At 42.6% G+C, this 21,276-nt stretch overlaps 1 protein-coding gene across 3 annotated transcripts in view; it reads right to left on the reverse strand.

Annotated features, from left to right (window-relative positions):
* Positions 1 to 21,276, reverse strand: part of PANK1 (pantothenate kinase 1) — a 109,835-nt gene that overhangs the window by 62,992 nt on the left and 25,567 nt on the right. The window contains exon 1 of one of the 3 annotated variants that reach the window (XM_029245380.1): positions 5,494 to 6,440. The exons of the other annotated variants lie outside the window; for them this stretch is intronic. Within the exon in view, the coding sequence (XP_029101213.1) occupies positions 5,494 to 6,409 (916 nt within the window). The 5' untranslated portion in view covers positions 6,410 to 6,440. Of the gene's footprint in view, positions 1 to 5,493; positions 6,441 to 21,276 lie in introns of those variants that run through there. 3 annotated transcript variants of the gene reach the window in all.

Consider the following 21,276-nt stretch of genomic DNA (forward strand, 5'->3'; position numbering starts at 1 on the left):
ACAATTCATAACTTCATTGACAAACTTAGAAATCTGACCACACCCTAGAAGGGAGCAATCTAGAATGTGCCCTCGCTTTCCATTTTAGTCTTTTGTTCTCGATTCGCAAAGTTCCCTGTCCATCTAGAAGTTCTGATTGTTTTTAAAAATGCATATATATTCACACTCTATGCAGATACAACCAGAAAATTCTACCTGTTTATCTTTTTATCCTGGGTTTTCTAATTAGCCTGACTCAGAAGTAGGGGAAATTCTAAGTGCCAAAGGTAAATATCCCAATATTTAGAAAAGTGAAGCCTTACACTTTGACAATGGTGGCTAGCTAAAACCGGTAACAGGTTAGGGTTTCTTCAGTTTGCACCCACGAATGTGTTACATGCATAATGAACTCTCACCCATCTTCTGCTATTTTTCTGTCTGGAGAATCTCAGAATTCGGAACTTCCACCAGGAGGCTGCAGGCACTGATCCATCCCTTATTTTTGCCTGTTGCTACACACTGGGACGGAAGAGCGCAGCTCACATCCTTGAGTCTTCTGATGGTACTCAGGTATTTAGCTTTCTGCAGCATAGTGTTTGCTGGCTCAAACAATTACCTCCTTTGCATTTTTCTCCTCTCTTCACTAGTGTGGCTTGTCTCCAAGCATTCTTAGAGTCTAAAATATCCAGGTATGGAAACAACCTAAGTGTCCGCTGATGGATGAATGAATAAAGTGTGGCATATATGTGCACAATAGAATATTATTCAACCATGAGAAAGAAGGAAATCCTGTCATTTACAACAACATGGATGAAGCTGGAGGGCATTATGCTAACTGAAATAAGCCAGACAGAGAAAGACAAACAGTGTGTGGTATCATTTATATATGGAAACTTAAAAAAAAATAAGTGGAACTCATAGAAACAGAGTTGAATAACAATGGTTGCCAGGGACTGGGGTGGTGGTAGTGAGGGAAATAGGGAGAGCCCGGTAAAAGGGTACAGGCTTTCAGTTATAAGATGAGTAAGGTCTGAGGATTTAATGTAAACATGGTAACTATAGTTGATAACACTGTATTGTATAACTGAAATTTGCTAAGAAAGCAGAATTAAGTGTTTTCATGAAAATGTAAATATATGAGGTGATGGATGTATTTCTTAACTTGATGATGGGAATCTTGTCATAATGCATGCATATATTAAATCATCATGTTCTACACTTTAAATATATTGCCATTTTAAATGTCAATTATACCTCAATAAAGCTGAAAAAAGAAACTAAATGAATAAAATATCCAGGATTTCAAGGCAACAGCTACATACTCCTTTGTGCCATTTCTGTTCCTTCTCCAAAAAGTACATATTCACCAATTTCATCAAAAATAAAGAGTTATGTACAAAGTTGTTGCTGCAGAACTGTTTATGATGTTTAGAGACTCTAGCTGCAGCCTAAAGCTATGAGAGACAGGTTAAATAAATTATGGTATATCTATATAATGGAACATTGGGAATATAATACAACCATTGCAAATGATGCTCTAATGCTGTAAGAAAATGCTTTTGCTAACATTTTTAAATAAAAAAGGATAAATTGGGAGTTGGGGACTGACATATACATACTACTATATTTAAAACAGATAATCAACAAGGACCTACTATATAGCATAGGGAATTCTGCTCAATATTCTGTAATAATCTAAATGGGAAAAGAATTTGAAAAAGAATAGATATAAGTATATGTATAACTGAATCACTTTGCTGTACACCTGAAACTAATACAACATTGTAAATCAAATACAGTCCAATAAAAAAAAGTTATCAAAATCTTATCTTAGGGTGATCCAAAATTACCTTTAGCACATTTTAAACAGTCATTTTCTCTGAGTGATGGTACTGTGAGTACTTTTTCCTGCTTTTTTCCTCCATTTTTGTATTACCCAATATTTTGGGAGGCAAAGGGGGGAAAAAGGTAATTGTGGGGCTAGGAGTGTCATAGTTAATCAAATAAAACTTTTTGGTCTTTCTTATTGTAGCCCCCCCCCTCCTTTTTAAGTAAGGAAGTCATTCTGAGGTGTCTCTGCCAGCTCAGTCGTCTTGTCCTGTGGGTTAGTGGTGGACAGTGTTCTATATGGCGGTGATGACAGCTGGCGTTTACTGAATAACTGCTATGTGCCAAGCAGGAATCTAAGTTCTTTATATACATATTATCTTATTTAATCCTCACAGCAACCTGGTGAGGTTGTATGATTAGCTCCATCTTACCAATACTGAAACTGAAGCACAGAGGTTAAATAAATGGCCCCAGGTCATCCAGCTGCAATTCACACTCAAGCCCTCCAGAGTTTGAATAACTACACCATTTACAAACATTAGGCTCTTGGCATTTTACTAGGACTATCATTAGTTTAGAAATATTTGGTATATGAGTTGACTCCATAAGGAGTCAGCTACTTTTGTATGCTTCAAAAACATCAGAGCACTAAGGAGCACGCGAAAGGAGTCTCCCTATAGAGACCTCATGGAAACTCCACTGAAGGACTTTCGCCATCATCTGTCGTACAGATGGAAATGGCTACTTCAGTGAGGTGGTGATGATGTCACCTGTACCTTTTTCATCAACATCAATCAAATACTCAAATATCTGTACCCAAGTTGCACAGCATATGAAAAAAACTACCAACTATAATAAGACTTCCAACTTAATTGCGGAGAAAAGACCAATAACGTACATGGAACAATCAGCACAGGGCAAAAATAAAAACTTTTAAAATAATAATAATAAAACGTTAAGCCATGTGGCAGACTGGATAACTAGTGTAGAAGTCATGTAGAAAGAACCATCAGCTCTGAAGTATCTTAGAATCTGAAGGTACAGTATAAGAAACAATACTTGAAGATCATCTAGCCGACTCCAGCATTCCAAGAGGAGAGCTAACTTGGTTGAGGGCACCCAGTTGCTAGAGTAACCAAGAAAGCTTGAAGAAGCAGTTAAGTCTTGGAAAAGCTTTCCAAGGATAATAAGCACACTGGGTGAGGTGATCTTTTGATTAAAAGAGTGGACAAGATTTCCTGATTTAGCAAAATCAACCTGCCACTATTCTGATTTTTAGATTACAAGGTTGTGACTAGTCCTTGCACTGAGGGATCAGATTTAAAATTTTTAAATAATCAAAAACTACTGAATTGTTTGTTTCATTCCATTCATTGCTTTTAAACATGAAGTTTTTTAATGTTTATCACACTCTACCCAAAATATTAGCAAACAGAAACATACCTACTCACATATGCAATCCAGGTGCCTATCTGAGAGAAGTGATATCTGGCTGCCCTAAAACACCTCTGGTTTGGACAGAAGCAGGAGTTTGAAGTTGCAAACTTTAAGTAGGAATTAATTATTTGTCCAGCTTTGATGCTTCTATCAACCACATACTCAAATTTCATTTAAAGCATGTAAATACTCTTTGTAATAATTGCTTAGGTAAAAATCTATCAGTCATCAGAAAATAGGGATGTGCTTGAGTCTAAGTAGATTTGTCTTAGATTACCTAAATATCAACTGATTGGGCAGTATTTTTTTTTGTAAAAAGATACTTGAATGCTAATAGGCAAGGTATAAAGATACTAAATTAAGCCTACTTTTAACTAAGAGATTTTGGTAGTCAACACAGCAGATGTGGCTCAGAACATATAAAATTTATTTCAGAAATGTTTGTTCAAATTTGAGAAAAAAAACATGATAGGATAATGAAAAGTCAATTTTGAGGAATTCTTTTTAAAAGATAAATAAGTATGATCGCTAGACTTAAAATAACTATGGTTTTCATTAAAAAAATACAAAACTAATACCTGACAAAGCACATAGGCATAAAGTTATACTTTCCTGTATTCTAGAATAATACTTCCTGCGGATCTGCAAGCAAAAGTTAAGGCTCAAGGTTATTTTTTCTCTGCCTTCATGCTATTGTTAAGAGAGTGTATTTTCAATTCCTCAAAAATTACTTCAAGAGGTATTATACACTCAGTTAAACACAGACCATTTAAGCTAGCAATACTATATACTCAAAGCAGTTCTCTTTCGTTATATTTTAGCTATTTACATTGTGAATTCTCATACAGTTTGTTAATGTAAATCAGAGAAATAACTAAAATGTGGCTTCAAAATAAGTAAAACAAGATAATAAATCATTAGGAATCAATGCTAAATCCATAAAGAAAGTCATTTTCTAACAAGACTCAAAAACAAAAATAAACAGAAATTTAGGTGTTAGATGCCTTCCTTATAACCGTGGCCAATCTGCTGTATGGGTTCAAAGTTCCCGACAAGACGTTAACTTTCAACCGAAACATTTCAGACCTACAAAATACAAGTATCAGAGTTACCGCGTCCCACAGTCGAGTTAAAACGCTTTCCAAAGTCTCAGAGACTTTAACTGAATGCAGAAAAGCTAAGAGTCTAAGTTGATAAACAGAAACAGAAAAAAGTGAAGCTGTTTGCCAAATATCAAGCTTTTACAGACGAATCCAAAGCATATCTAGCAATTTCCCTATGTGAAACAGAATAACCTGTATGCAAAAGGTGCATGTTTGAATGCAATCACTTATTAGCATGCATTCTACTTACTTTGCTTTCTGCCATTTATAAGCTTCATTAAGGAGACCCAGAAAGAGGTAACAAATTGAATTAAGTTCAGCTCAGATAAGAAAATCCTGTTGTAAACTCGAGCTACAATTTGCATCTCAGAATTTCCAGCGGGGAAGGGACTCTTCACAAACTAACATGTATACAAGCTTTAGATTGTGAAATAACGCATTTCAGCATTCTGCACTGTACAGTACTATTAGAAACCTCAACTCCACCTCCCCACTCCGCGAAAAAATTCACCTCCAATCTTCATTGGTCCACATAGTTCCGGCCCACATGGTATCAGTGGGTGTGTCCCTCCCAACAGGTCCTCTCATTGGCTGCGAGGAAACAGCGTTTAATAGGCTGTGATTTTCCGGGGCTGTCAAACTCCACGCCTCCAGACCTCGCGCTTGCGAATAAGCCCAGCGAGCTGGCGGCTTCTCTGCGATTCAAAGGGCAAGCTGACTGCCCTGAGCGCCAACCCAGAAAGACAAGCTCTCATAAGGGAAAGGGGCGAGGAGAAGAACAAGGGCAACTCAGGCTCTCCACCCACTGCTGCTCTACCCCTACTCCCGGACCCCACCAAATGTTGACACACGTGCATTTCCCCACCGACAAATTAGTAAGGTAGCCAGTGCATTTGCCTTCCATTGAGCCGTGACCTGAGGAGCAGCTCAGACTCCGAGTCCAATCGCCTATTCTACAGATGGAAGCAAGCAAGGGTCAGGCTTAGGCAACGATCTGTAGTGCTTGCGCCCCCTCAGAGCGGTCCGCCGACGGTGGGCGCTGGTGTGCACGACGCGCGCTTCGGTGCCTGGCCCGCCGCTCCCGGGTGCCGGACCCCGCGCTGCGCCTGCCTGGCGCCCGCGCTCCCCTCCCGGAGGGACTTACGCGGCCTGTTCTTCCTCCCCGAGTCCATCCTCCTCCGCAGCCGGCATTTCTTGGCCGGGGAGTCGTGCTGAGGGGGCGGCGGCTGTGGCTGGAGCTCTGGCTGGAGCGGGAGGCGCGGGGGCGCCGCGTCTCCGCCGCCCGGGAGGCTCCGGCTGCAGAGGCGCGGCGGCTGGATGGGCGGCGGGTGGAAGCCGTTGTGCAGCACTCCGTTCACGGCTGCAGCGCCGGCGGGAGTCCCCGGGGCATGCGAGGCCGAGCGCTCCGGCTGCCCGCCGTGGTCGCCCATGCCAGGGGCTGGTGGGGCGGCGCGCGGGGCCCGGCTCAGGCGGCCTCGCTGGAGGTCATTCTCGGGCGTCTTTATTTCCCCGGATCCTCCTTGCGGCTTCCGATTCAACAGCCGCAGAGCCGGCGCCGAGGGATGGCGAGCCGGGCGCTCCTCCCCTCCTCCCGCCGGCGCTCCAACCTCCTCCACGCCCTGCCCCCCGCGCACCGGCCCCCCGGCGCCGGCCTGGAGCATGCCCACTCCCGGCGCGGAATCGGGGATACCAGCGCACCCCCGGCCGGGGCCCCGGCAGCCCGCCTTCCCCGGATCTCCCAGCCGCGCGACTTCAAACGCGGCTTCCTCGCCTCCCAGACCTGTCCCCGCTACTGAGCATGCCCAGTCCTGCCCGCCACCGCCGCCGCCACCGCCACCGCCGAGCTTCAACATGGGGACTGAAGTTCTCTGGCTTTGCAAAGGAGAGATGGGCGGGTTGGGCTTTGTATGGCGGAGCGAGCCGAGAGGGGACCGGGCGAGGCCGGCGCGAGAGGAGCGAGCAGCTTCGGGAGGAATGTGCAGGGAAGACAAATATCTGTAGAGGTTTGGGTTTGCTAATCCTGTCCCCAGTGAGCTAGATACCTTTGCAAGGTCATTCATGTCGTACTCTCCTCCCCGAAACCTTTGTGAGTGTGTGTGTGTGTTTAGTGAAGTGACCAAACTACTCACAGGCCTGAGGGGAAGGAGAACGATTATTTACAGAAAGATAGGCGGATTTGGAGAGGGAGAAGCGTGTAATTTCTTTGCTGGCACACACAGACACCATGTGGCCTCGTGGAGTTGTCTTTTGCAGGGAGGAAGCCTAGGAATTCAGTGTAAGGACAGTGAAGGTCACAGATGTAGGCGGGATTAACCGGTGCTGGAAGAGACCAAGTAAACATAAGCAGTCCCAAGCTATAAAAAGCACTTTCCTCACCCAGAAAGGACGTTTAAGAGACAATGTCACTCTATTTATAGAGTAAGGAGTTGCCTGTGTTTTATGAAGGGAAGGCAGCATCGCAGGGTAGACAACCCCATAGGCTCTGGAGTCAGAGCTGGGTTCAAATTCCAACTCAGCCCCTGATCAAACCAAGAGAAAGTCATTGCTCAAGTTAACACACCTGGTGACAGGGGACAGGACTGGAGACGCTCAGTAGGCAGGACAAATTTGGGTGGTGAGGACCTTCCTAAAGCTGTGTAATCCCGTGAGGCCTCAGCTTTTGAATCTAACTAGGAGCTGTCATGAGAAATCTATCTGAAAGTACCTGGTACAGTCCTGGCACACAGTTAAACGCCCACAAGAGGTGGTTATCCTTATTACACCGTTATTATTAGCAGATCACCCTTCACTTCCAACAAGGGGAACAAACCATACTCACAGCCATATTTACTGTGTAACTTATTGTGTGTGATGTTCTCCATCATCTGTATTTACTTAATCTACAGAGGAGTCAGAGGCCTCAGAGCATTCAGCAGCAGCCAGGGCTCGCACCTTGATCGGAATTCCTTCCAGCAGAGCCTGACCTAGAATCAGAGCTTTAGAACCCATGACCACTTGAGTGCTTTGGTCCATTCACACATTTTTTCAGATAAGGAAACGGAGCCACAGAGGGATGGCTGAGGTTAGTAAGAACAAAGCTAAGAATAAACCTTAATTCTCCTATCTTTGCTTCCCTGACCTTATTATACTTTTGAAGACATGGAGAAAAAAACCTAGGTGATCTGGCCCCTGTCTACCTCCCCTGCCTCGTCTTGATCTCCTGATGGTCCCTCTACAGAGAAGCCTTTCAGTTCCTCAAACACACGAATATCCCTTTGCATCTGCTGTTTCCGTTGCCTGTTCCCAGACCTCTTTGTCTACTAGATTCCAACTCAATCCTCAGATCTCTGCTTCAACTGCTTATATTTAAAGAAATCTTCCCTGACCCTTAGGACAAGATTAGGGCTCTCTCCTCCTACACTTGACCTTCATGACTCTATCAGTCTGCAATGCTACAATGGGGGTAATCATAGAACATCACTGAGTTGTTACAGTGACGAAATGAATATATATGTAAAGTGTCCAGCACATCATAGGTGCTATGAAAAAGTTAGATATTATTTGATTGTCTCCCTCCACTACACTGTAATCTCCATTAAGGCAGATGACTCTCATTCATCATTGTATCCCTAGGAAGCTCTTGGTAATCATTTGTGACTGAATAAATGACTTTGGTAATATTTCACCCAGGATGTCTCTCACTTTCTACTGTAAATTTGCTAAAAAAAAACAGAACAACAACTAAAACCTCCATTGTTACACCTAAATATTCAAACATAAAGTTTTCAAATTCCTACATAATTTAAGCTGAGTAGTTTAGGAAGCACTTTACATCAGAAATGCAAATAGAAGATTTAGCAATGCAGTATCTCCAAGGACATATTCTCTCCAGCTTGGTTCCCAGGCATGGTGAGGAAGGCCTGAGCCAGGTGGCTCAGACCCAGGTAGGGCAGAAGTACTGGTTTGGGGACAGAAAGTCCTCCACCTGCTTCCTTTCTCTCATCATCGTCAGGCTGGTGCCCTGGATCAGTTACACCCTGCATGTGGTAGAGAGGAAGCCAGGAGGCATCTCACAGGTGTATGGGGGCGGGGGGGGGGCGGTTTCAGAGGTGTAATTTTGAGGCGTGAGCTATCATGTGCTCCAGCAGGGGAGTTGAACAGATAATATTTGGAAGAGAGGGAGGGAGGAGAGTGCCACAAGGCACTCTCTCCCTCTGTTCATTTTTTTATTTACTAATCATTTATTAAGCATGTACTATATTGTAGGCAGTAAAACAAATGCAGGGAGTACAAAGCCAAAATAAATGTCTTCGTTGTCCTCTAGGGGCTTACAATTCAGAGAGAGAGGGAGAGGAAAATCAATGTTCTCCATCATAAGAATAACCTAGGGAGCTTTTTCCTTTTAAACTTTCTGTTGAAAATAACATACATACAGAAATGTACACATACCCTAAGGGTAAAGCTCAGTGAATTTTGCACAAATGAACACCCTGTGTAGCCAGCACCTGATCAACAAACAGGACATGACCAGTAACTTAGGAGAATTTTTAAGAGCCAGTTTTGGGCCAAGGTTCATAGACCTTCAGTAGGTTTGGAGCACAGGAGTCTGCATGGTGATGACGGTGATGATGATGAAAAATATTTTTTCAATTAAAGAAACAAAACAGTAACTTTTTTCAAAACAGGATTAAAAAAAAAATGCAGATGGTCCTTCCTTGGAGCAACAATGAATGAAACAAAGTATGTCACCAATGCCATGGAAGGGAATTCCAGGGGACTCCAGAGAGTGAGCAATGATGGAATAGGAAGACAGAGGAGGAAGATGGTGCTGAGATGGATGTTAAGACATGCTTCAGAGAGGAAATGACCCGTAAACTGAATTTTGAACAAAAATGGGATTTCATCATGGAAGGTGGAAGGAATTCCATTCAGAACTGAGGGAGTGGAGACTCTGCAGGTGTTTTGAAACCATCTGGCATGTTTGGGAACCTGCCAGGAGTTCAACAAGGCTGAAACACAACCTACGAAGGGAGGAGGTAAGTGATGGACAAAAAGGTTAGATGGGGTCCAAATCTCAGATGGCTTTCTGCACCATAGGAAACAATTTGGACTTTCTCCTGAAGGCCATGAGAAACCATTAAAGAGTTTTAGGTTGTGGAAAAACTACTAGATTTGCATCCTGGAAGGACCTCTGGCAGCAGTCTGGAGAATAAAATAGGGGAGGAAGTTCCTAGCTGGAAAGCCTAGATAGAAGACTACTGGAAACAATCAGGAAAGAGGTGAGAAAGGACTGAGTGAAGGACCATTCAGAATGAGATCATCAGGTGGATTTAAAAATTATTTAAAGAATCTATAGGATTTAGTGGCGAATTGCAGGGTGAGGGAGAGGTAAGCCTAGGATAATTTCTGTGTTTCTAGTTTGGGCAACTGGGAATGTGGTGGTTTCAGCGTGCAAGATAAAATACGCAGAAAAGGAGCAAGATCTTCTACCTATATTCTCTCTGGGTTTTATACTTTAAGAAGGGTGAGCCTTTAAAAATACAGATCTGATCATGACATTCTTGTACTTAAACTTACATTGATATGTGAGCCATATCAATATTTGCCTATCTCAGTCTAACTCAACGCTTCCTCCCCTCCCCTCCCCCTTCCTTCCTTCCTCCCTTCCTTCCTTCCTTCCTTCCTTCCTCTCTCCCTCTCCCTCCCTCCCTCCCATTAAAAAAAAGGGACATCAGCACTAGTTTTCTATTACTCTAAATAAGACTTGTAATTTACTGTTGTTTTTTGAAGACACAGATAAAACCTGTCCACCACGCCATCATTACACATTATCACTGTAGAAATTCTAGTTCCTTGCTAAAATGGAAATAAAGCCAAATTTGCCCAAGTTTCTACCCCTTAATAGCCACACAGATGACAGTATGAGCTCGGAGAAAGGGTACTCAAGATATAGTTTAAAAAGAATTACTAGAACTTTAACTGCCAGAATTATATCGACCCAAAATGACTTCTTTTTTGCTTTCTTGCCTTTTTGCTATCGGTGTTGGTACCTTTCTTAGAGATTCGCATGGGGCACCTCACACAAGACACTATTTTCGAGGACAGTGCTACTCTCAATGACCCTGCTTCTCATGCTGCTTTCTTCAGGGCCCCAGGGAGGAGCGCTGCTGCAGGCAGTCAGAAGCCACCAAAAGCAAACACACCTGCTCTGGTGAGTAACGTGCTGTGGGGAGATTCTGATGACCCCTGCATCAGAGCCTCCCTCTTTTCCTTTCTTCAGAATTGAGCAGCTACTACACAGCAGGCACCAAGCTAAGTACCAGGGATACACTCTTAAGCAAAAACCAAGTCCCTGTCTTTATCTAGATTAAAGAAAAGACAAGCCTTAAGCACATAATCACCACAAGAGCAAAACTGTAAGTGCATTCCGCGAAGTGCAAAAAAAGGTAAGACTTGGGGCTTCCCTGGTGGCGCAGTGGTTGAGAGTCTGCCTGCCAATGCACGGGACGCAGGTTCGTGCCCCGGTCCGGGAAGATCCCACATGCCGCGGAGGGGCTGGGCCCGTGAGCCATGGCCGCTGAGCCTGCACGTCCGGAGCCTGTACTCCGCAGCGGGAGAGGCCACAACAGTAAGAGGCCCGCGTACCGCAAAAAAAAAAAAAAAAGGTAAGACTCCTGGTGCCATGAGGGCACACGCCAGGGGGACCTGGCCTAGTCTTAAACTTTAGTAGCTGAAATGATATTTAAGCTAAATTCTGAATATCGAATAGAAGTTAACTAAGGTGGGGGTGGAAGTGGAGGAGGTATTCTTAGGAGGTATTCTTACCATAAATGTGGTAGGCACTTGCTGACTGACAGGATGAATTGACCCTGTCCCTCTCAATAGGGCAAATCAAAAGTAAGGAAGATTATTCACTGGAACAAACCATTGGAGAGGGTTCTGGCCAATCCCATTCTCTTTACTGTTTTTCTATATGGGTTGATGGAGCATTTTCTACTCGATACTATTGTTGCCTATTTTAGTTTTTTGTTGTTGGGTTATTTTTTTTGTTTTGTTTCTGGTCAACAGAGGTGGAAAAATATATCATTAGCAGCTGCCACTACCAGTAATAACCGTGTGTACAGGACTGTAGCCCACCTCACATGAACCAACCTCCTGTCAGTCACTAATATTTTTTGAGCAGCTACCAATTATGATTTGGTGAAGGGAGGTGGAGTGTGGCTGCCTAGAAATTTGATAAGCTATAATCAGAGCGACCCCAAGTACTGGGCATAAGTTTAGGAATGGAGCTGGGTTTAGCAAAATGATAGCAGTCTTCTTATCTAACATTTATTGACTTCTTACATGTACTAAGCACACTATTGTCATCTTTTTAAATTAGCACAGTAGTCACTTGAGTTGGGTACTGTTATTATCCTCATATTTTGAAGGAGAGAACTAGAGCTTAGGGAGGCTAACCTGCCCACTTTCACACAGCAGAAAATGTATAACAGACATTTGAAGTCAGGTCTGGGTGGCCCTAGAACCTGCACGTTTCATAACTCAGCCACAGTGCCTCCCAAAAGGTGGCGTATCTCCGGTCACCTGCAGACTTTACGCCATGGTTGCGAACACCTGATATAGTATTCCACTGCCCACACAGCATTGCTCTTCACAACAATTACTGGGTCCCTTTATTTCTCACTGAAATGTTTTTGCAGTCTAGTATCTTTTTGTCTCCAAAAGAGCCTTTTTTCCCTTTTTATTTTTTAAATTATTTTTAAAATTTATTTATTTATTTATTTCTGGCTGCGTTGGGTCTTCATTTGCTGCACGCAGGCTTTCTCTAGTTGTGGCGAGCAGGGGCTACTCTTCATTGCGGTGTGCGTGCTTCTCATTGCGGTGGCTTCTCTTTGTTGCGGAGCGCAGGTTCTAGGCACGCAGGCTCAGCAGTTGCGGCACGTGGGCTCAGTAGTTGTGGTGCATGTGCTTAGTTGCTCCGCAGCATGGGGGATCTTCCTGGACCAGGGTTCGAACCTGTATCCCCTGCATCAGCAGGCAGATTCTTAACCACTGCGCCACCAGGGAAGCCAGTCCCATTTTTTAAAATTAATTAATTAATTTTTGGCTGCATTGGGTCTTTGTTTCCCTTTTTTAAAAAAATGTCCTAGCGGGCTTCCCTGGTGGCCCTATGGTTGGGAGTCCACCTGCCGATGCAGGGGACACGGGTTCGTGCCCTGTTCCGGGATGATCCCACATGCCGCGGAGCGGCTGGGCCCGTGAGCCGTGGCCACTGAGCTTGCGTGTCCGGAGCCTGTGCTCCACAACGGGAGAGGCCACAACACTGAGAGGCCCGCGTACCGCAAAAAAAAAAAAAAAAAAAAAAAAAAGTCCTAGCTATTACCATTCTCTATTTTATATACTTATTCAACTAATATTTTTAAATGATGCTACCACGTGTAATCCACTGTTCCCAGTTACAGTGATGAGCAAGGTAAAAAGTCCCTTCCATCATAGAGCACACCTTCCTCTGGGGAGGGGGGCAGGGGAAGTCAGAAAATAAACAATTAAATAAATAAATACAGACTGTGTTAAGTAACATAAAAATCAAATAAAATGATGTGAAAGAGAATTATTGGAAGAAAGGAACCATTTTACATGGGGGTAGTTGAGGAATCCACATTGATACTGGTTCCTGAAGGTTGAGAGACTGAGGTGCGAAGTATCATGTAGAGAGATTTGGAAGAGCATTCCAGCATATGGAAGAGGAAAAAAAAATGTGTATCTATATCCATATCCATATCTACATCTCTGTGTGTATGTGTGTGTGTGTATATGTATTCATCTCTTCAACACCAAAGTTCCAATATTTGGGGGGATGCTGGTGAAGAGGGGGTGCGCACATTCCTTTGAGAATATTATCAGTGGAAGGGACAGGCTTTGATTAGGGTCCCAGCATTCAGGGCATTCAAATTTGTCTTATAGCTTCCCTGTTGTCTGGGCGAAGTCTCCTATGAATACTGAAGTTTCTTCAGCTGCAAGTGATAAAAGCCACTTTAGCTCATTTCCTCATAAAATGAATTAGTGCAGGGAATTGGGTAAATAAAAATCACTGGAAAGTTTGAAGGAACAGCCTCTAGGCTGGGCTCCCAGTAATGAATCCCAGAATCCCACCACAGGATCAGCTTCCTAAGGGAACTTCTGTAAGGGAACTGCTACTTCTTGTACAACAGTAAACCAAGAAATCAGGGAGGGCTTCCCTGGTGGCCAGTGGTTGAGAGTCCGCCTGCCGATGCGGGGGACGCAGGTTCGTGCCCTGGTCCGGGAAGACCCCACATGCCGCGGAGCGGCTGGGCCCGTGGGCCATGGCCGCTGAGCCTGCGCGTCCGGGGCCTGTGCTCCACAACGGGAGAGGCCACAACAGCGAGAGGCCCGCGTACCACACACACACAAAAGAAATCAGGGAGTCACTGCTCCTACCGCCGGGTCCAAGACTGACTGTCTCAGGCTGAATGGAAACCTACAAAATTCTTGTCCTGTATTCTGTCTCTCCAAATCCATGATTGTATTTTTGTTTTAATTAATTTACGATTTTAAAAAATTAACTTATTTTAAAAACCACTTTATTGAGCTATGACTGACATATAAAAAAACTGTATATATTTAATGTATACCACTTGATGTGTTTAGAGATAAGTATATACCTGTGAAACCATCACCACAATTTTTGGCATAAACTTATCCATCACTTCCAAAAGTTTCCTTTTGGCCTCTTTCCCTACTATTACATTATGATGATGAGATGATAAGAACACTTAACATGAGATCTACCATCTTAGCAAATTTGTAAGTACATGCTATTATTAAGTATAGGCATTATGTTGTACAGTAGATCTCAAAGACTTAGCTTGCATAACTGAAACTTTGTACCCTTTGACTAATACCTCCCCATTTTCCTCTCCCTCCAGCCCCTGGCAATCACGGTTCTACTCTCTGCTTCTATGCATTTGAGTATTTTAGACTCCTCATATAAGTGGTATCATGTAGTATTTGTCCTTCCGTGTCTGGTTTATTTCACTTTGCATAATGTCCTCTAGGTTCATCCATATGTTGCAAATGTCAGGATTTCCTCTTTTATAAAAGCTGAATAATATTCCATTACATGTACATACCACATCTTTTTTTTATCCATTCATCCATTGATGGACATCTAAGTTGCTTCAATGTCTTGGCTACAGTGAAGAATGTTGTAATTGACATGGGGGTGCAGATATCTCTTCAAGATCCTGAGATCAATTCCTCTATATATAATCCCAGAAGCGGGATTTTTGGATCATATGGTAGTTCTGTTTTTTAAGTTTTTAGAGAACCTCCATATTGTTTTCCATAGTAGCTGTACTATTTAAATTTAAATAGTAACATGTGGCCGCTAGTTACCGTATTGGGCAGCAATGTATACAGTGGGGATAACAGTGGTATCTACCTCATTTGCTTATTTATTCAACAAATACTTATAGAGTATCTTCTGTGAGCACCTACAGGTATTGTGCCAGGGAAAATATCATGAAGCTTACAACCAGTAAGGCAATCAGACCCATTTAACAGGTGAACAAATAAAATAACTACAGTTTACAGCTAGTAGTATAAAGGAAGTAAACAAGATAGAGCCTTACAGAATAATAGGGGGTGCATTCTTTAGATGAGGCATGAGAGGAAACCTCTTGCAAGAGATGGTGAATGATCCAAACTACCACTACCTTCCAGCTTAGCGTAGCCATGTGACAAAACTCTGGCCAGCGGGACAGAAGTGGAAATGAGCCAAAGGATGTTTCAGGAAAGATCTGGGTTTTTTTCATAGCAAAGGAACTGGTGAACCAATTTGAGGACACTCCCAAAGGGCAAAGATGAGACAATTTTAGCATTAATAAGGATAATAACTGCAATGTATTGAAACTCATCAAATATGTTTAAATCCAAAAGTTCATAAAGACAACTTTTTAAAAAAGGCTGACTGGTTATCATTGGAGGACACTAGTGAATCAAGTCATTATTTTGAAAACTGGTAAACTAAGGAAAAGAATCAAGCATTTTATCTTTCCTTTATTTTCTGTACCCATTGAGTAACCTAATAATAAAGGCAGGAAGTTTCTCTTTATAGAAGTATTCCAGCTAATAAATGAAGAAGGAATGATATAATTAAAACATCACCATTTTATAACATAATTAATGGAGCTAGGCAGCAATCATCAAAAGCTGCTAGTATCACAAAGAGAAACAGTCAGACATTAGGTGCTTTCAGATAGCAGAACATAACGAAAAACCTGAATCTAATCAAACCTGTAGTTCCAACTATGAACTTACAAGATATAGAAGGCAGAGGACACCATCCGGATGCAATTAGGAAAATCCAGATTGTAGGAAACTGTACAAGGCAAATGACCTGGTTTCTTCAAAAAATAGAGAGAAAACAAAAGAAAGGGGATCCTACAGATCAAAAGGGACTTCAAGGATATATCAGTTGCAAGTAGTAGTCTTATTTGGATACTTTAAACTATAAAAAATATGACTTTTATGGGACACTTGGAAATTTGAACACTGGATATTTGATGATATTAATGAACTGCTAATTTTTGCGTGATAATGGTATTGTGGTTTTGTTTAAAAAGGAAGAGTTTTATCTTTTAGAGATACATAGTGAAATATTTGGGGAAAATGATACAGTGTCTGGGATTTGCTTCAAAATAATAAGGGGAGAGGGAGCGTGTGTGCAGAGGGTATAGATGAAATATGACTGGCCACAGATTGATAATTATTGTAGTTGCATAATGGATCCATGGATGGGGAGTGTCTTCATATCATTCTCCTTGTTATGTTTGGAATTCTGCGTAATAAAAAGTTAAATCAGAAGTGGGCTTTGCTCCTTTACTCTCCTCTTATTTTGCCTTGAAGATAGAGTTAAGGCCTTAAGGTGTACCAGCCATCTGTGACCATAAGGCAGCAAGTATGAGGTCAGACATGAGAAGGACAATACATGAAGGATGGTAGAGCTGAAAGATAGAAAGAGGCTGAGTCCCTATAAGCTCACGGAGCTGTTGTGCCGGCCCTAGAATGCCTACTTCTGGAAATTTTGTTATAAGAGATAAACAAACCTCCACGTGTTTAAACCCCTCTTGGATTTGCGGGCAAGACCGTTCTTAGATCGTACTGTTAAGATCCAAAATATGAAAAGCAGCAATCTAGGTGAAGAGCAAAGCAGAGGGCATCACAGTCAGAAGACCCTGGGAGAGTTAAGAATCTGGAACTCACAGAAGGCCTGTGTGACTACAGCATGATGACGGAGAAGAAGAGTAGGGTAAGATAAGGTTGAAGGTGTAGACAAGGGCTTGAAGGCTTGAGGCACGGTAGTCTCTGGTAAGCACTTTAGATTATTCTAAGCATAATGGGAAACCCGTGACAGTTTTGAGGCAGACACGTGACAATAACTGATTTATTTATGTTTAGAAAGATAACTCTGGCCGCTACATAGAGAAAGGACAAGGGCAGGGGCAAGTGGGAAAGCCTGGAGGCAGCCATCCAGATGAAAGATGATGGGAGTCTGGCAGCAGAGATGGATAGAAGTGGGCAGTTTTGAGACCTATTTTGGAAGTAAAATCCACAGAAATTATTAAATAAATTTATAAAATTAGGGAAGGGGAAAAGTCAAGGGTGGCTCCTAGTTTTCTGGTTTTAGCAATAAAGTAGAATTGGACGAGGTAAACTTCATATGCCAGTTGGATATCCTAGTAGGTATGTCAATTAGGCAGTAGGGATGTGAGTATGGGGATGGTAAGAGAGGCCTGAACTATAGATATACATTTGGAAGCCATCAGCATAATATTGCATTTAAAGCTTGTGATGGATGAGATCACCTAGGGAAACAGTGTAGGTACAGAAGAAAACAGGAACCAGGATCGAATCTTGAGAAATACTAACATTGACACATGGAGCTGAGAAAGGAAAAAAGACTGAGGATGGAGACTCTCACAAAGGAGAAGGAAAACCAGGTGATAATCTGGTTTGGTTCACCATAAGGTATCCCAGAAATTAAGAGCAGGGAATATTTCATAGTCCAAGTGGGCCTCATGCTGCTGAGAAGTGAAATAAGAAGATAACAATAAAGGAGACACAGCTGTTGATAATAAGAAGGTCATTGGTGACCCTGACAGGAACAATCTCAGAAGAGTGGTGGAGCTGGAATCCAAATCTGAGTGAGCTGAGGAGTAAATAGGTGGCGAAGGAGAGACGATGTGTATAGAAACTTTCTTGAGAATCTGCCATAAAGGGAGCAGAGAAAAAAGGCAGTAACTGGAGGGACTTTAGGTGTCAAGTTTTCAAAGACAAATAGATGCTGGAGCCTATCTGAATGCCGATAGAATGATCCATTGGTGAGAGTAAAAGGTGATGGGATTTAGAACACAAATGAAGGACTGGTCTTTAATGGGAGGAGGGGCACTTCCTCCATGGTTGAAAGAGCAATGGAAAAGTAGATGCAGATGCAGGGAGAAGTCTAGATTTGGTGACTAAAAGATGACATAGTTTCCTTCTCTTTTATTGGTGAAATATGATGTGAAGTCATCAGCTTAAAGTGAGGGAAAGAGGGTCTGGGGAAGGTGTGAAGAGAGAGGAAGGGTATAAAATAGTGCAAATTCCCCTTACTTCTGAAACTGCCAGGGAGTATTTCTGAAATTGCCAGGCAGTGTTGAGAGACCTCTTGAGGATGGTGATGAGGGATTTAAAGTTATTTGTGAGATGCTCAGTAAATATAAGCTATCATTATTCTTAAATGCCAGTTAAGTATTTAAAGTTATTTGTGAGATGCTCAGTAAATATTAGCTATCATTATTCTTAAATGCCAGTTAAGTAAGGCTCACTTAACCCTAATAACATACCTACAAAGTTAGGTGTTATTACCCTCATTTCAAAGAGAAAATTCAGTGTCCCCAAATTCATTAAGTTGTCCAGAATCATACACTGGTTTAGGCGGTGGAGTGGCATTTGAACCCAGACTGGGTACCCATAAAAGCCAGAGCCTCCCCCCACCAAACCAGGTAAGCTGAGGTAGCATTGTCGTATCTAGCTGCAGAGTGTCTGGAGCACCCTCTGCAAGTTAGAGGTACACCAGCTTTCACAGATCACTCCTGGTCCTCTGAGCTAAAGCAGTTGAAGAAAATTCTGCCAGGGTGAGTTTTCAGATGCCATCCCTGTTGCTGCTCTGCAGAGGTCACACATATGACTTTGAATCAAAGTCAATGCCAATAACGAGCTACTGTTTTTTTACACAGGAGCCAATTCAGCAGCTAGGGTAGGGATGGCACTTATTTTCAGCCAGTGTTTCTCATTCAAATACCTTTTTCAAATTCCATGGTGGATAAAAAAAGGTTTCGTTTGTTTACTGGCATTAAATAGCATGTATTATGCTCCTGATTTTGTGGATCTGGAATTAGGACAGGGCTCAGGGAAAATAGCTTGTCTATTTCATGATGACTAGATGGTTGGGATGATTCAACTGGGGCCATATATCTGAGGCCTTAATTCTGATTGCAGTTTAGTTCCTCAGTTTTTCTCCCCATCGTGTCTGCTGGAGCTGAAATGTCCAGGATGACTTCCTCACTTCCACGTCTGGCACCTAGGCTGGGGTGGATGGAGCAGCCTGGGCTGGCTGGTCATCATTCTCTTTCCACATGATAAGTCTGCTGGGCTGGCTTGGGTTTCCTCACAACATGGCAGTCTCAGGGTAGTCAGACTTATGTGGTGGCTGGCTTCAAAAATGTATATTCCTGTTGTATGTTCTATATTCATATTATAGAATAGTATAATAGTATTTTTATTTTTTTAATAGCCACTTCTGAGCTATTACAAATAATGCTGCTATGAACATTTATGCACAAGTTTTTGTGTGGGTACCTATTGACATTTTTTTTTTTTTTGGCTGGGCCCGCGGCTTGCAGAATCTTAGTTCCCCAACCAGGAATTGAAACTTGGCCCTTGGCAGTGAAAGCGTGGAGTCCTAACCACTGGACCACCAGGGAATTCCCTCATATTGAGTTTCAAAGTATAAAAATGCACAGGGGGATGAGGGATAATTTTGGGGGGCAATGGGTATATTCTATATCATGATTGTGGTAGTGGTTACATAACTGTATATACTGGTCAAAACTCATTAAATTGTACACTTAGATGTATTTGTATTCAAAGTATATCTCAGTAAAGCCAACCCCCTAAATAAAGGATGGAATGGTAGGGGGACAGATTTGGAGGTGTATTAATATATATAATGTTTCAAAAATATATAATGCTTTTCTGTATACCAATATCTTCACATACATTTTCTCAATAAAGCAAACAAAAACTATGATCATTTCAATAAGCCAGTGAGATAAGTAAGAAGATATTACTGTGTCCATTTTAGATATGAGGAATTTACACCTGCATAGTTTGGTTGTGCGGATTGTCCAATATCACAGAGCTGCCAATTGGCAGAGGCAGAATTTCTTCTACCTTTTTTTACCTCTAAAGTTTTCAAATGCTTAATCAAATTTGCTTACAAAAATTGAGGGAGAAAGAAGCTACACCTGTACAGATTTCATATTTGGACACAGAATAAAGAAGTTCCCCCACATGCTGGGTCTTCCATGACCTAAAATAAAAAATGAAAAAAAGTGATGACTCAAATCACAACTAGAACAGGACCTCTGAAAAGCAAGAAATTTAAAAATATCCCACCTTTGATTGCAACACTCTTTTAAGTTGCTCTAACACTTGAGCTTTGATTTTATTGAGAATCAAATGTTCTGTATCTCTTCCTGCTCTTACCAGATTCTGTGGGTCCTATGCTTATGTGCTCAGATCCTTTGCCTGCCGTACCTCTACCCTGCTGCTGGCTCCTGAAGGCCGGCTCTCTCAGGATCCAGGGTCAGCTGTCTTCCAGCTGGCTTAGTCAATGGGAGGCGCTGGTGAGAATGGCAGAGTTGTCTTCTCCTTCCCTTGCTGCCTTGGGAGGCATCTCCCCGAAGCTGCTGCCCCTCTTCTGAGTCTCCAGCAGGTATGGGACATGCCTGTCTTGACTTTGTCTTCTGCTGGGTGATCGTAACTCCTGGGATCTGATGATACCACCTTCTCGCTGCGTCTTGTCAGCCTAAGGATGGTGGTGGCTTCTTGCTGTTGCTAAAGTCTATGCTGCCTCGCTGTCCTCTGATTAGCTTCTCTGCCTCTTCTTTCCTGTACCAACCCTCTCTTTTGTGGGATGTTTTACAATAGACCATCTGTGATATTGACTTAGGATTGGGCCTAGGACCATACCTGAAAATAGTTTTTTTTTGTTTGTTTGTTTTTTTTTGCGGTACGTGGGCTTCTCACTGCTGTGGCCTCTCCCGTTGCGGAGCACAGGCAGGCTCCGGACGCGCAGGCTCAGTGGCCATGGCTCATGGGCCCAGCCGCTCCACAGCATGTGGGATCTTCCCGGACCGGGACACGAACCCGTGTCCCCTGCATCGGCAGGCAGACTCTCAACCACTGCGCCACCAGGGAAGCCCCTGAAAATAGTTTTAACCACTTCCCTTGGCATTCGTTTCTGGTCCACCCTTCAGGCATGTTTAGATATGACATTCGTTATTCCATTATGGATGGGTATATTTGTGTCATCAATGCAACCCCCAGAAAATTAAAATTTATTTGTCATATCAGCTAGTCTGCAGTCATCCAACAGCTGAAATAATGTATTTAAAAGTTCTGGAATCTCCGAGTAAACCTTAAGCTGCCCATTGGTCATAATAACATTTAGCATGTTAAATTAGTACAGTGGAAATTTTATTAGTCAGCATACTTAATACTAGGTTCTGTAATAAGTAAATCCAAAATCTCAGCGACTTAATACGATAAAAGTGTATTTGTTGTTCACAATGAGTTCAATGTTGTCAGCTGGGGGTGTCTG

The sequence above is a fragment of the Monodon monoceros genome, unplaced genomic scaffold (assembly GCF_005190385.1).
Source record: "Monodon monoceros isolate NGI ecotype Baffin Bay Population unplaced genomic scaffold, NGI_Narwhal_1 Super_Scaffold_4, whole genome shotgun sequence".
In the NCBI taxonomy this organism is placed as follows: Eukaryota; Metazoa; Chordata; class Mammalia; order Artiodactyla; family Monodontidae; genus Monodon; species Monodon monoceros.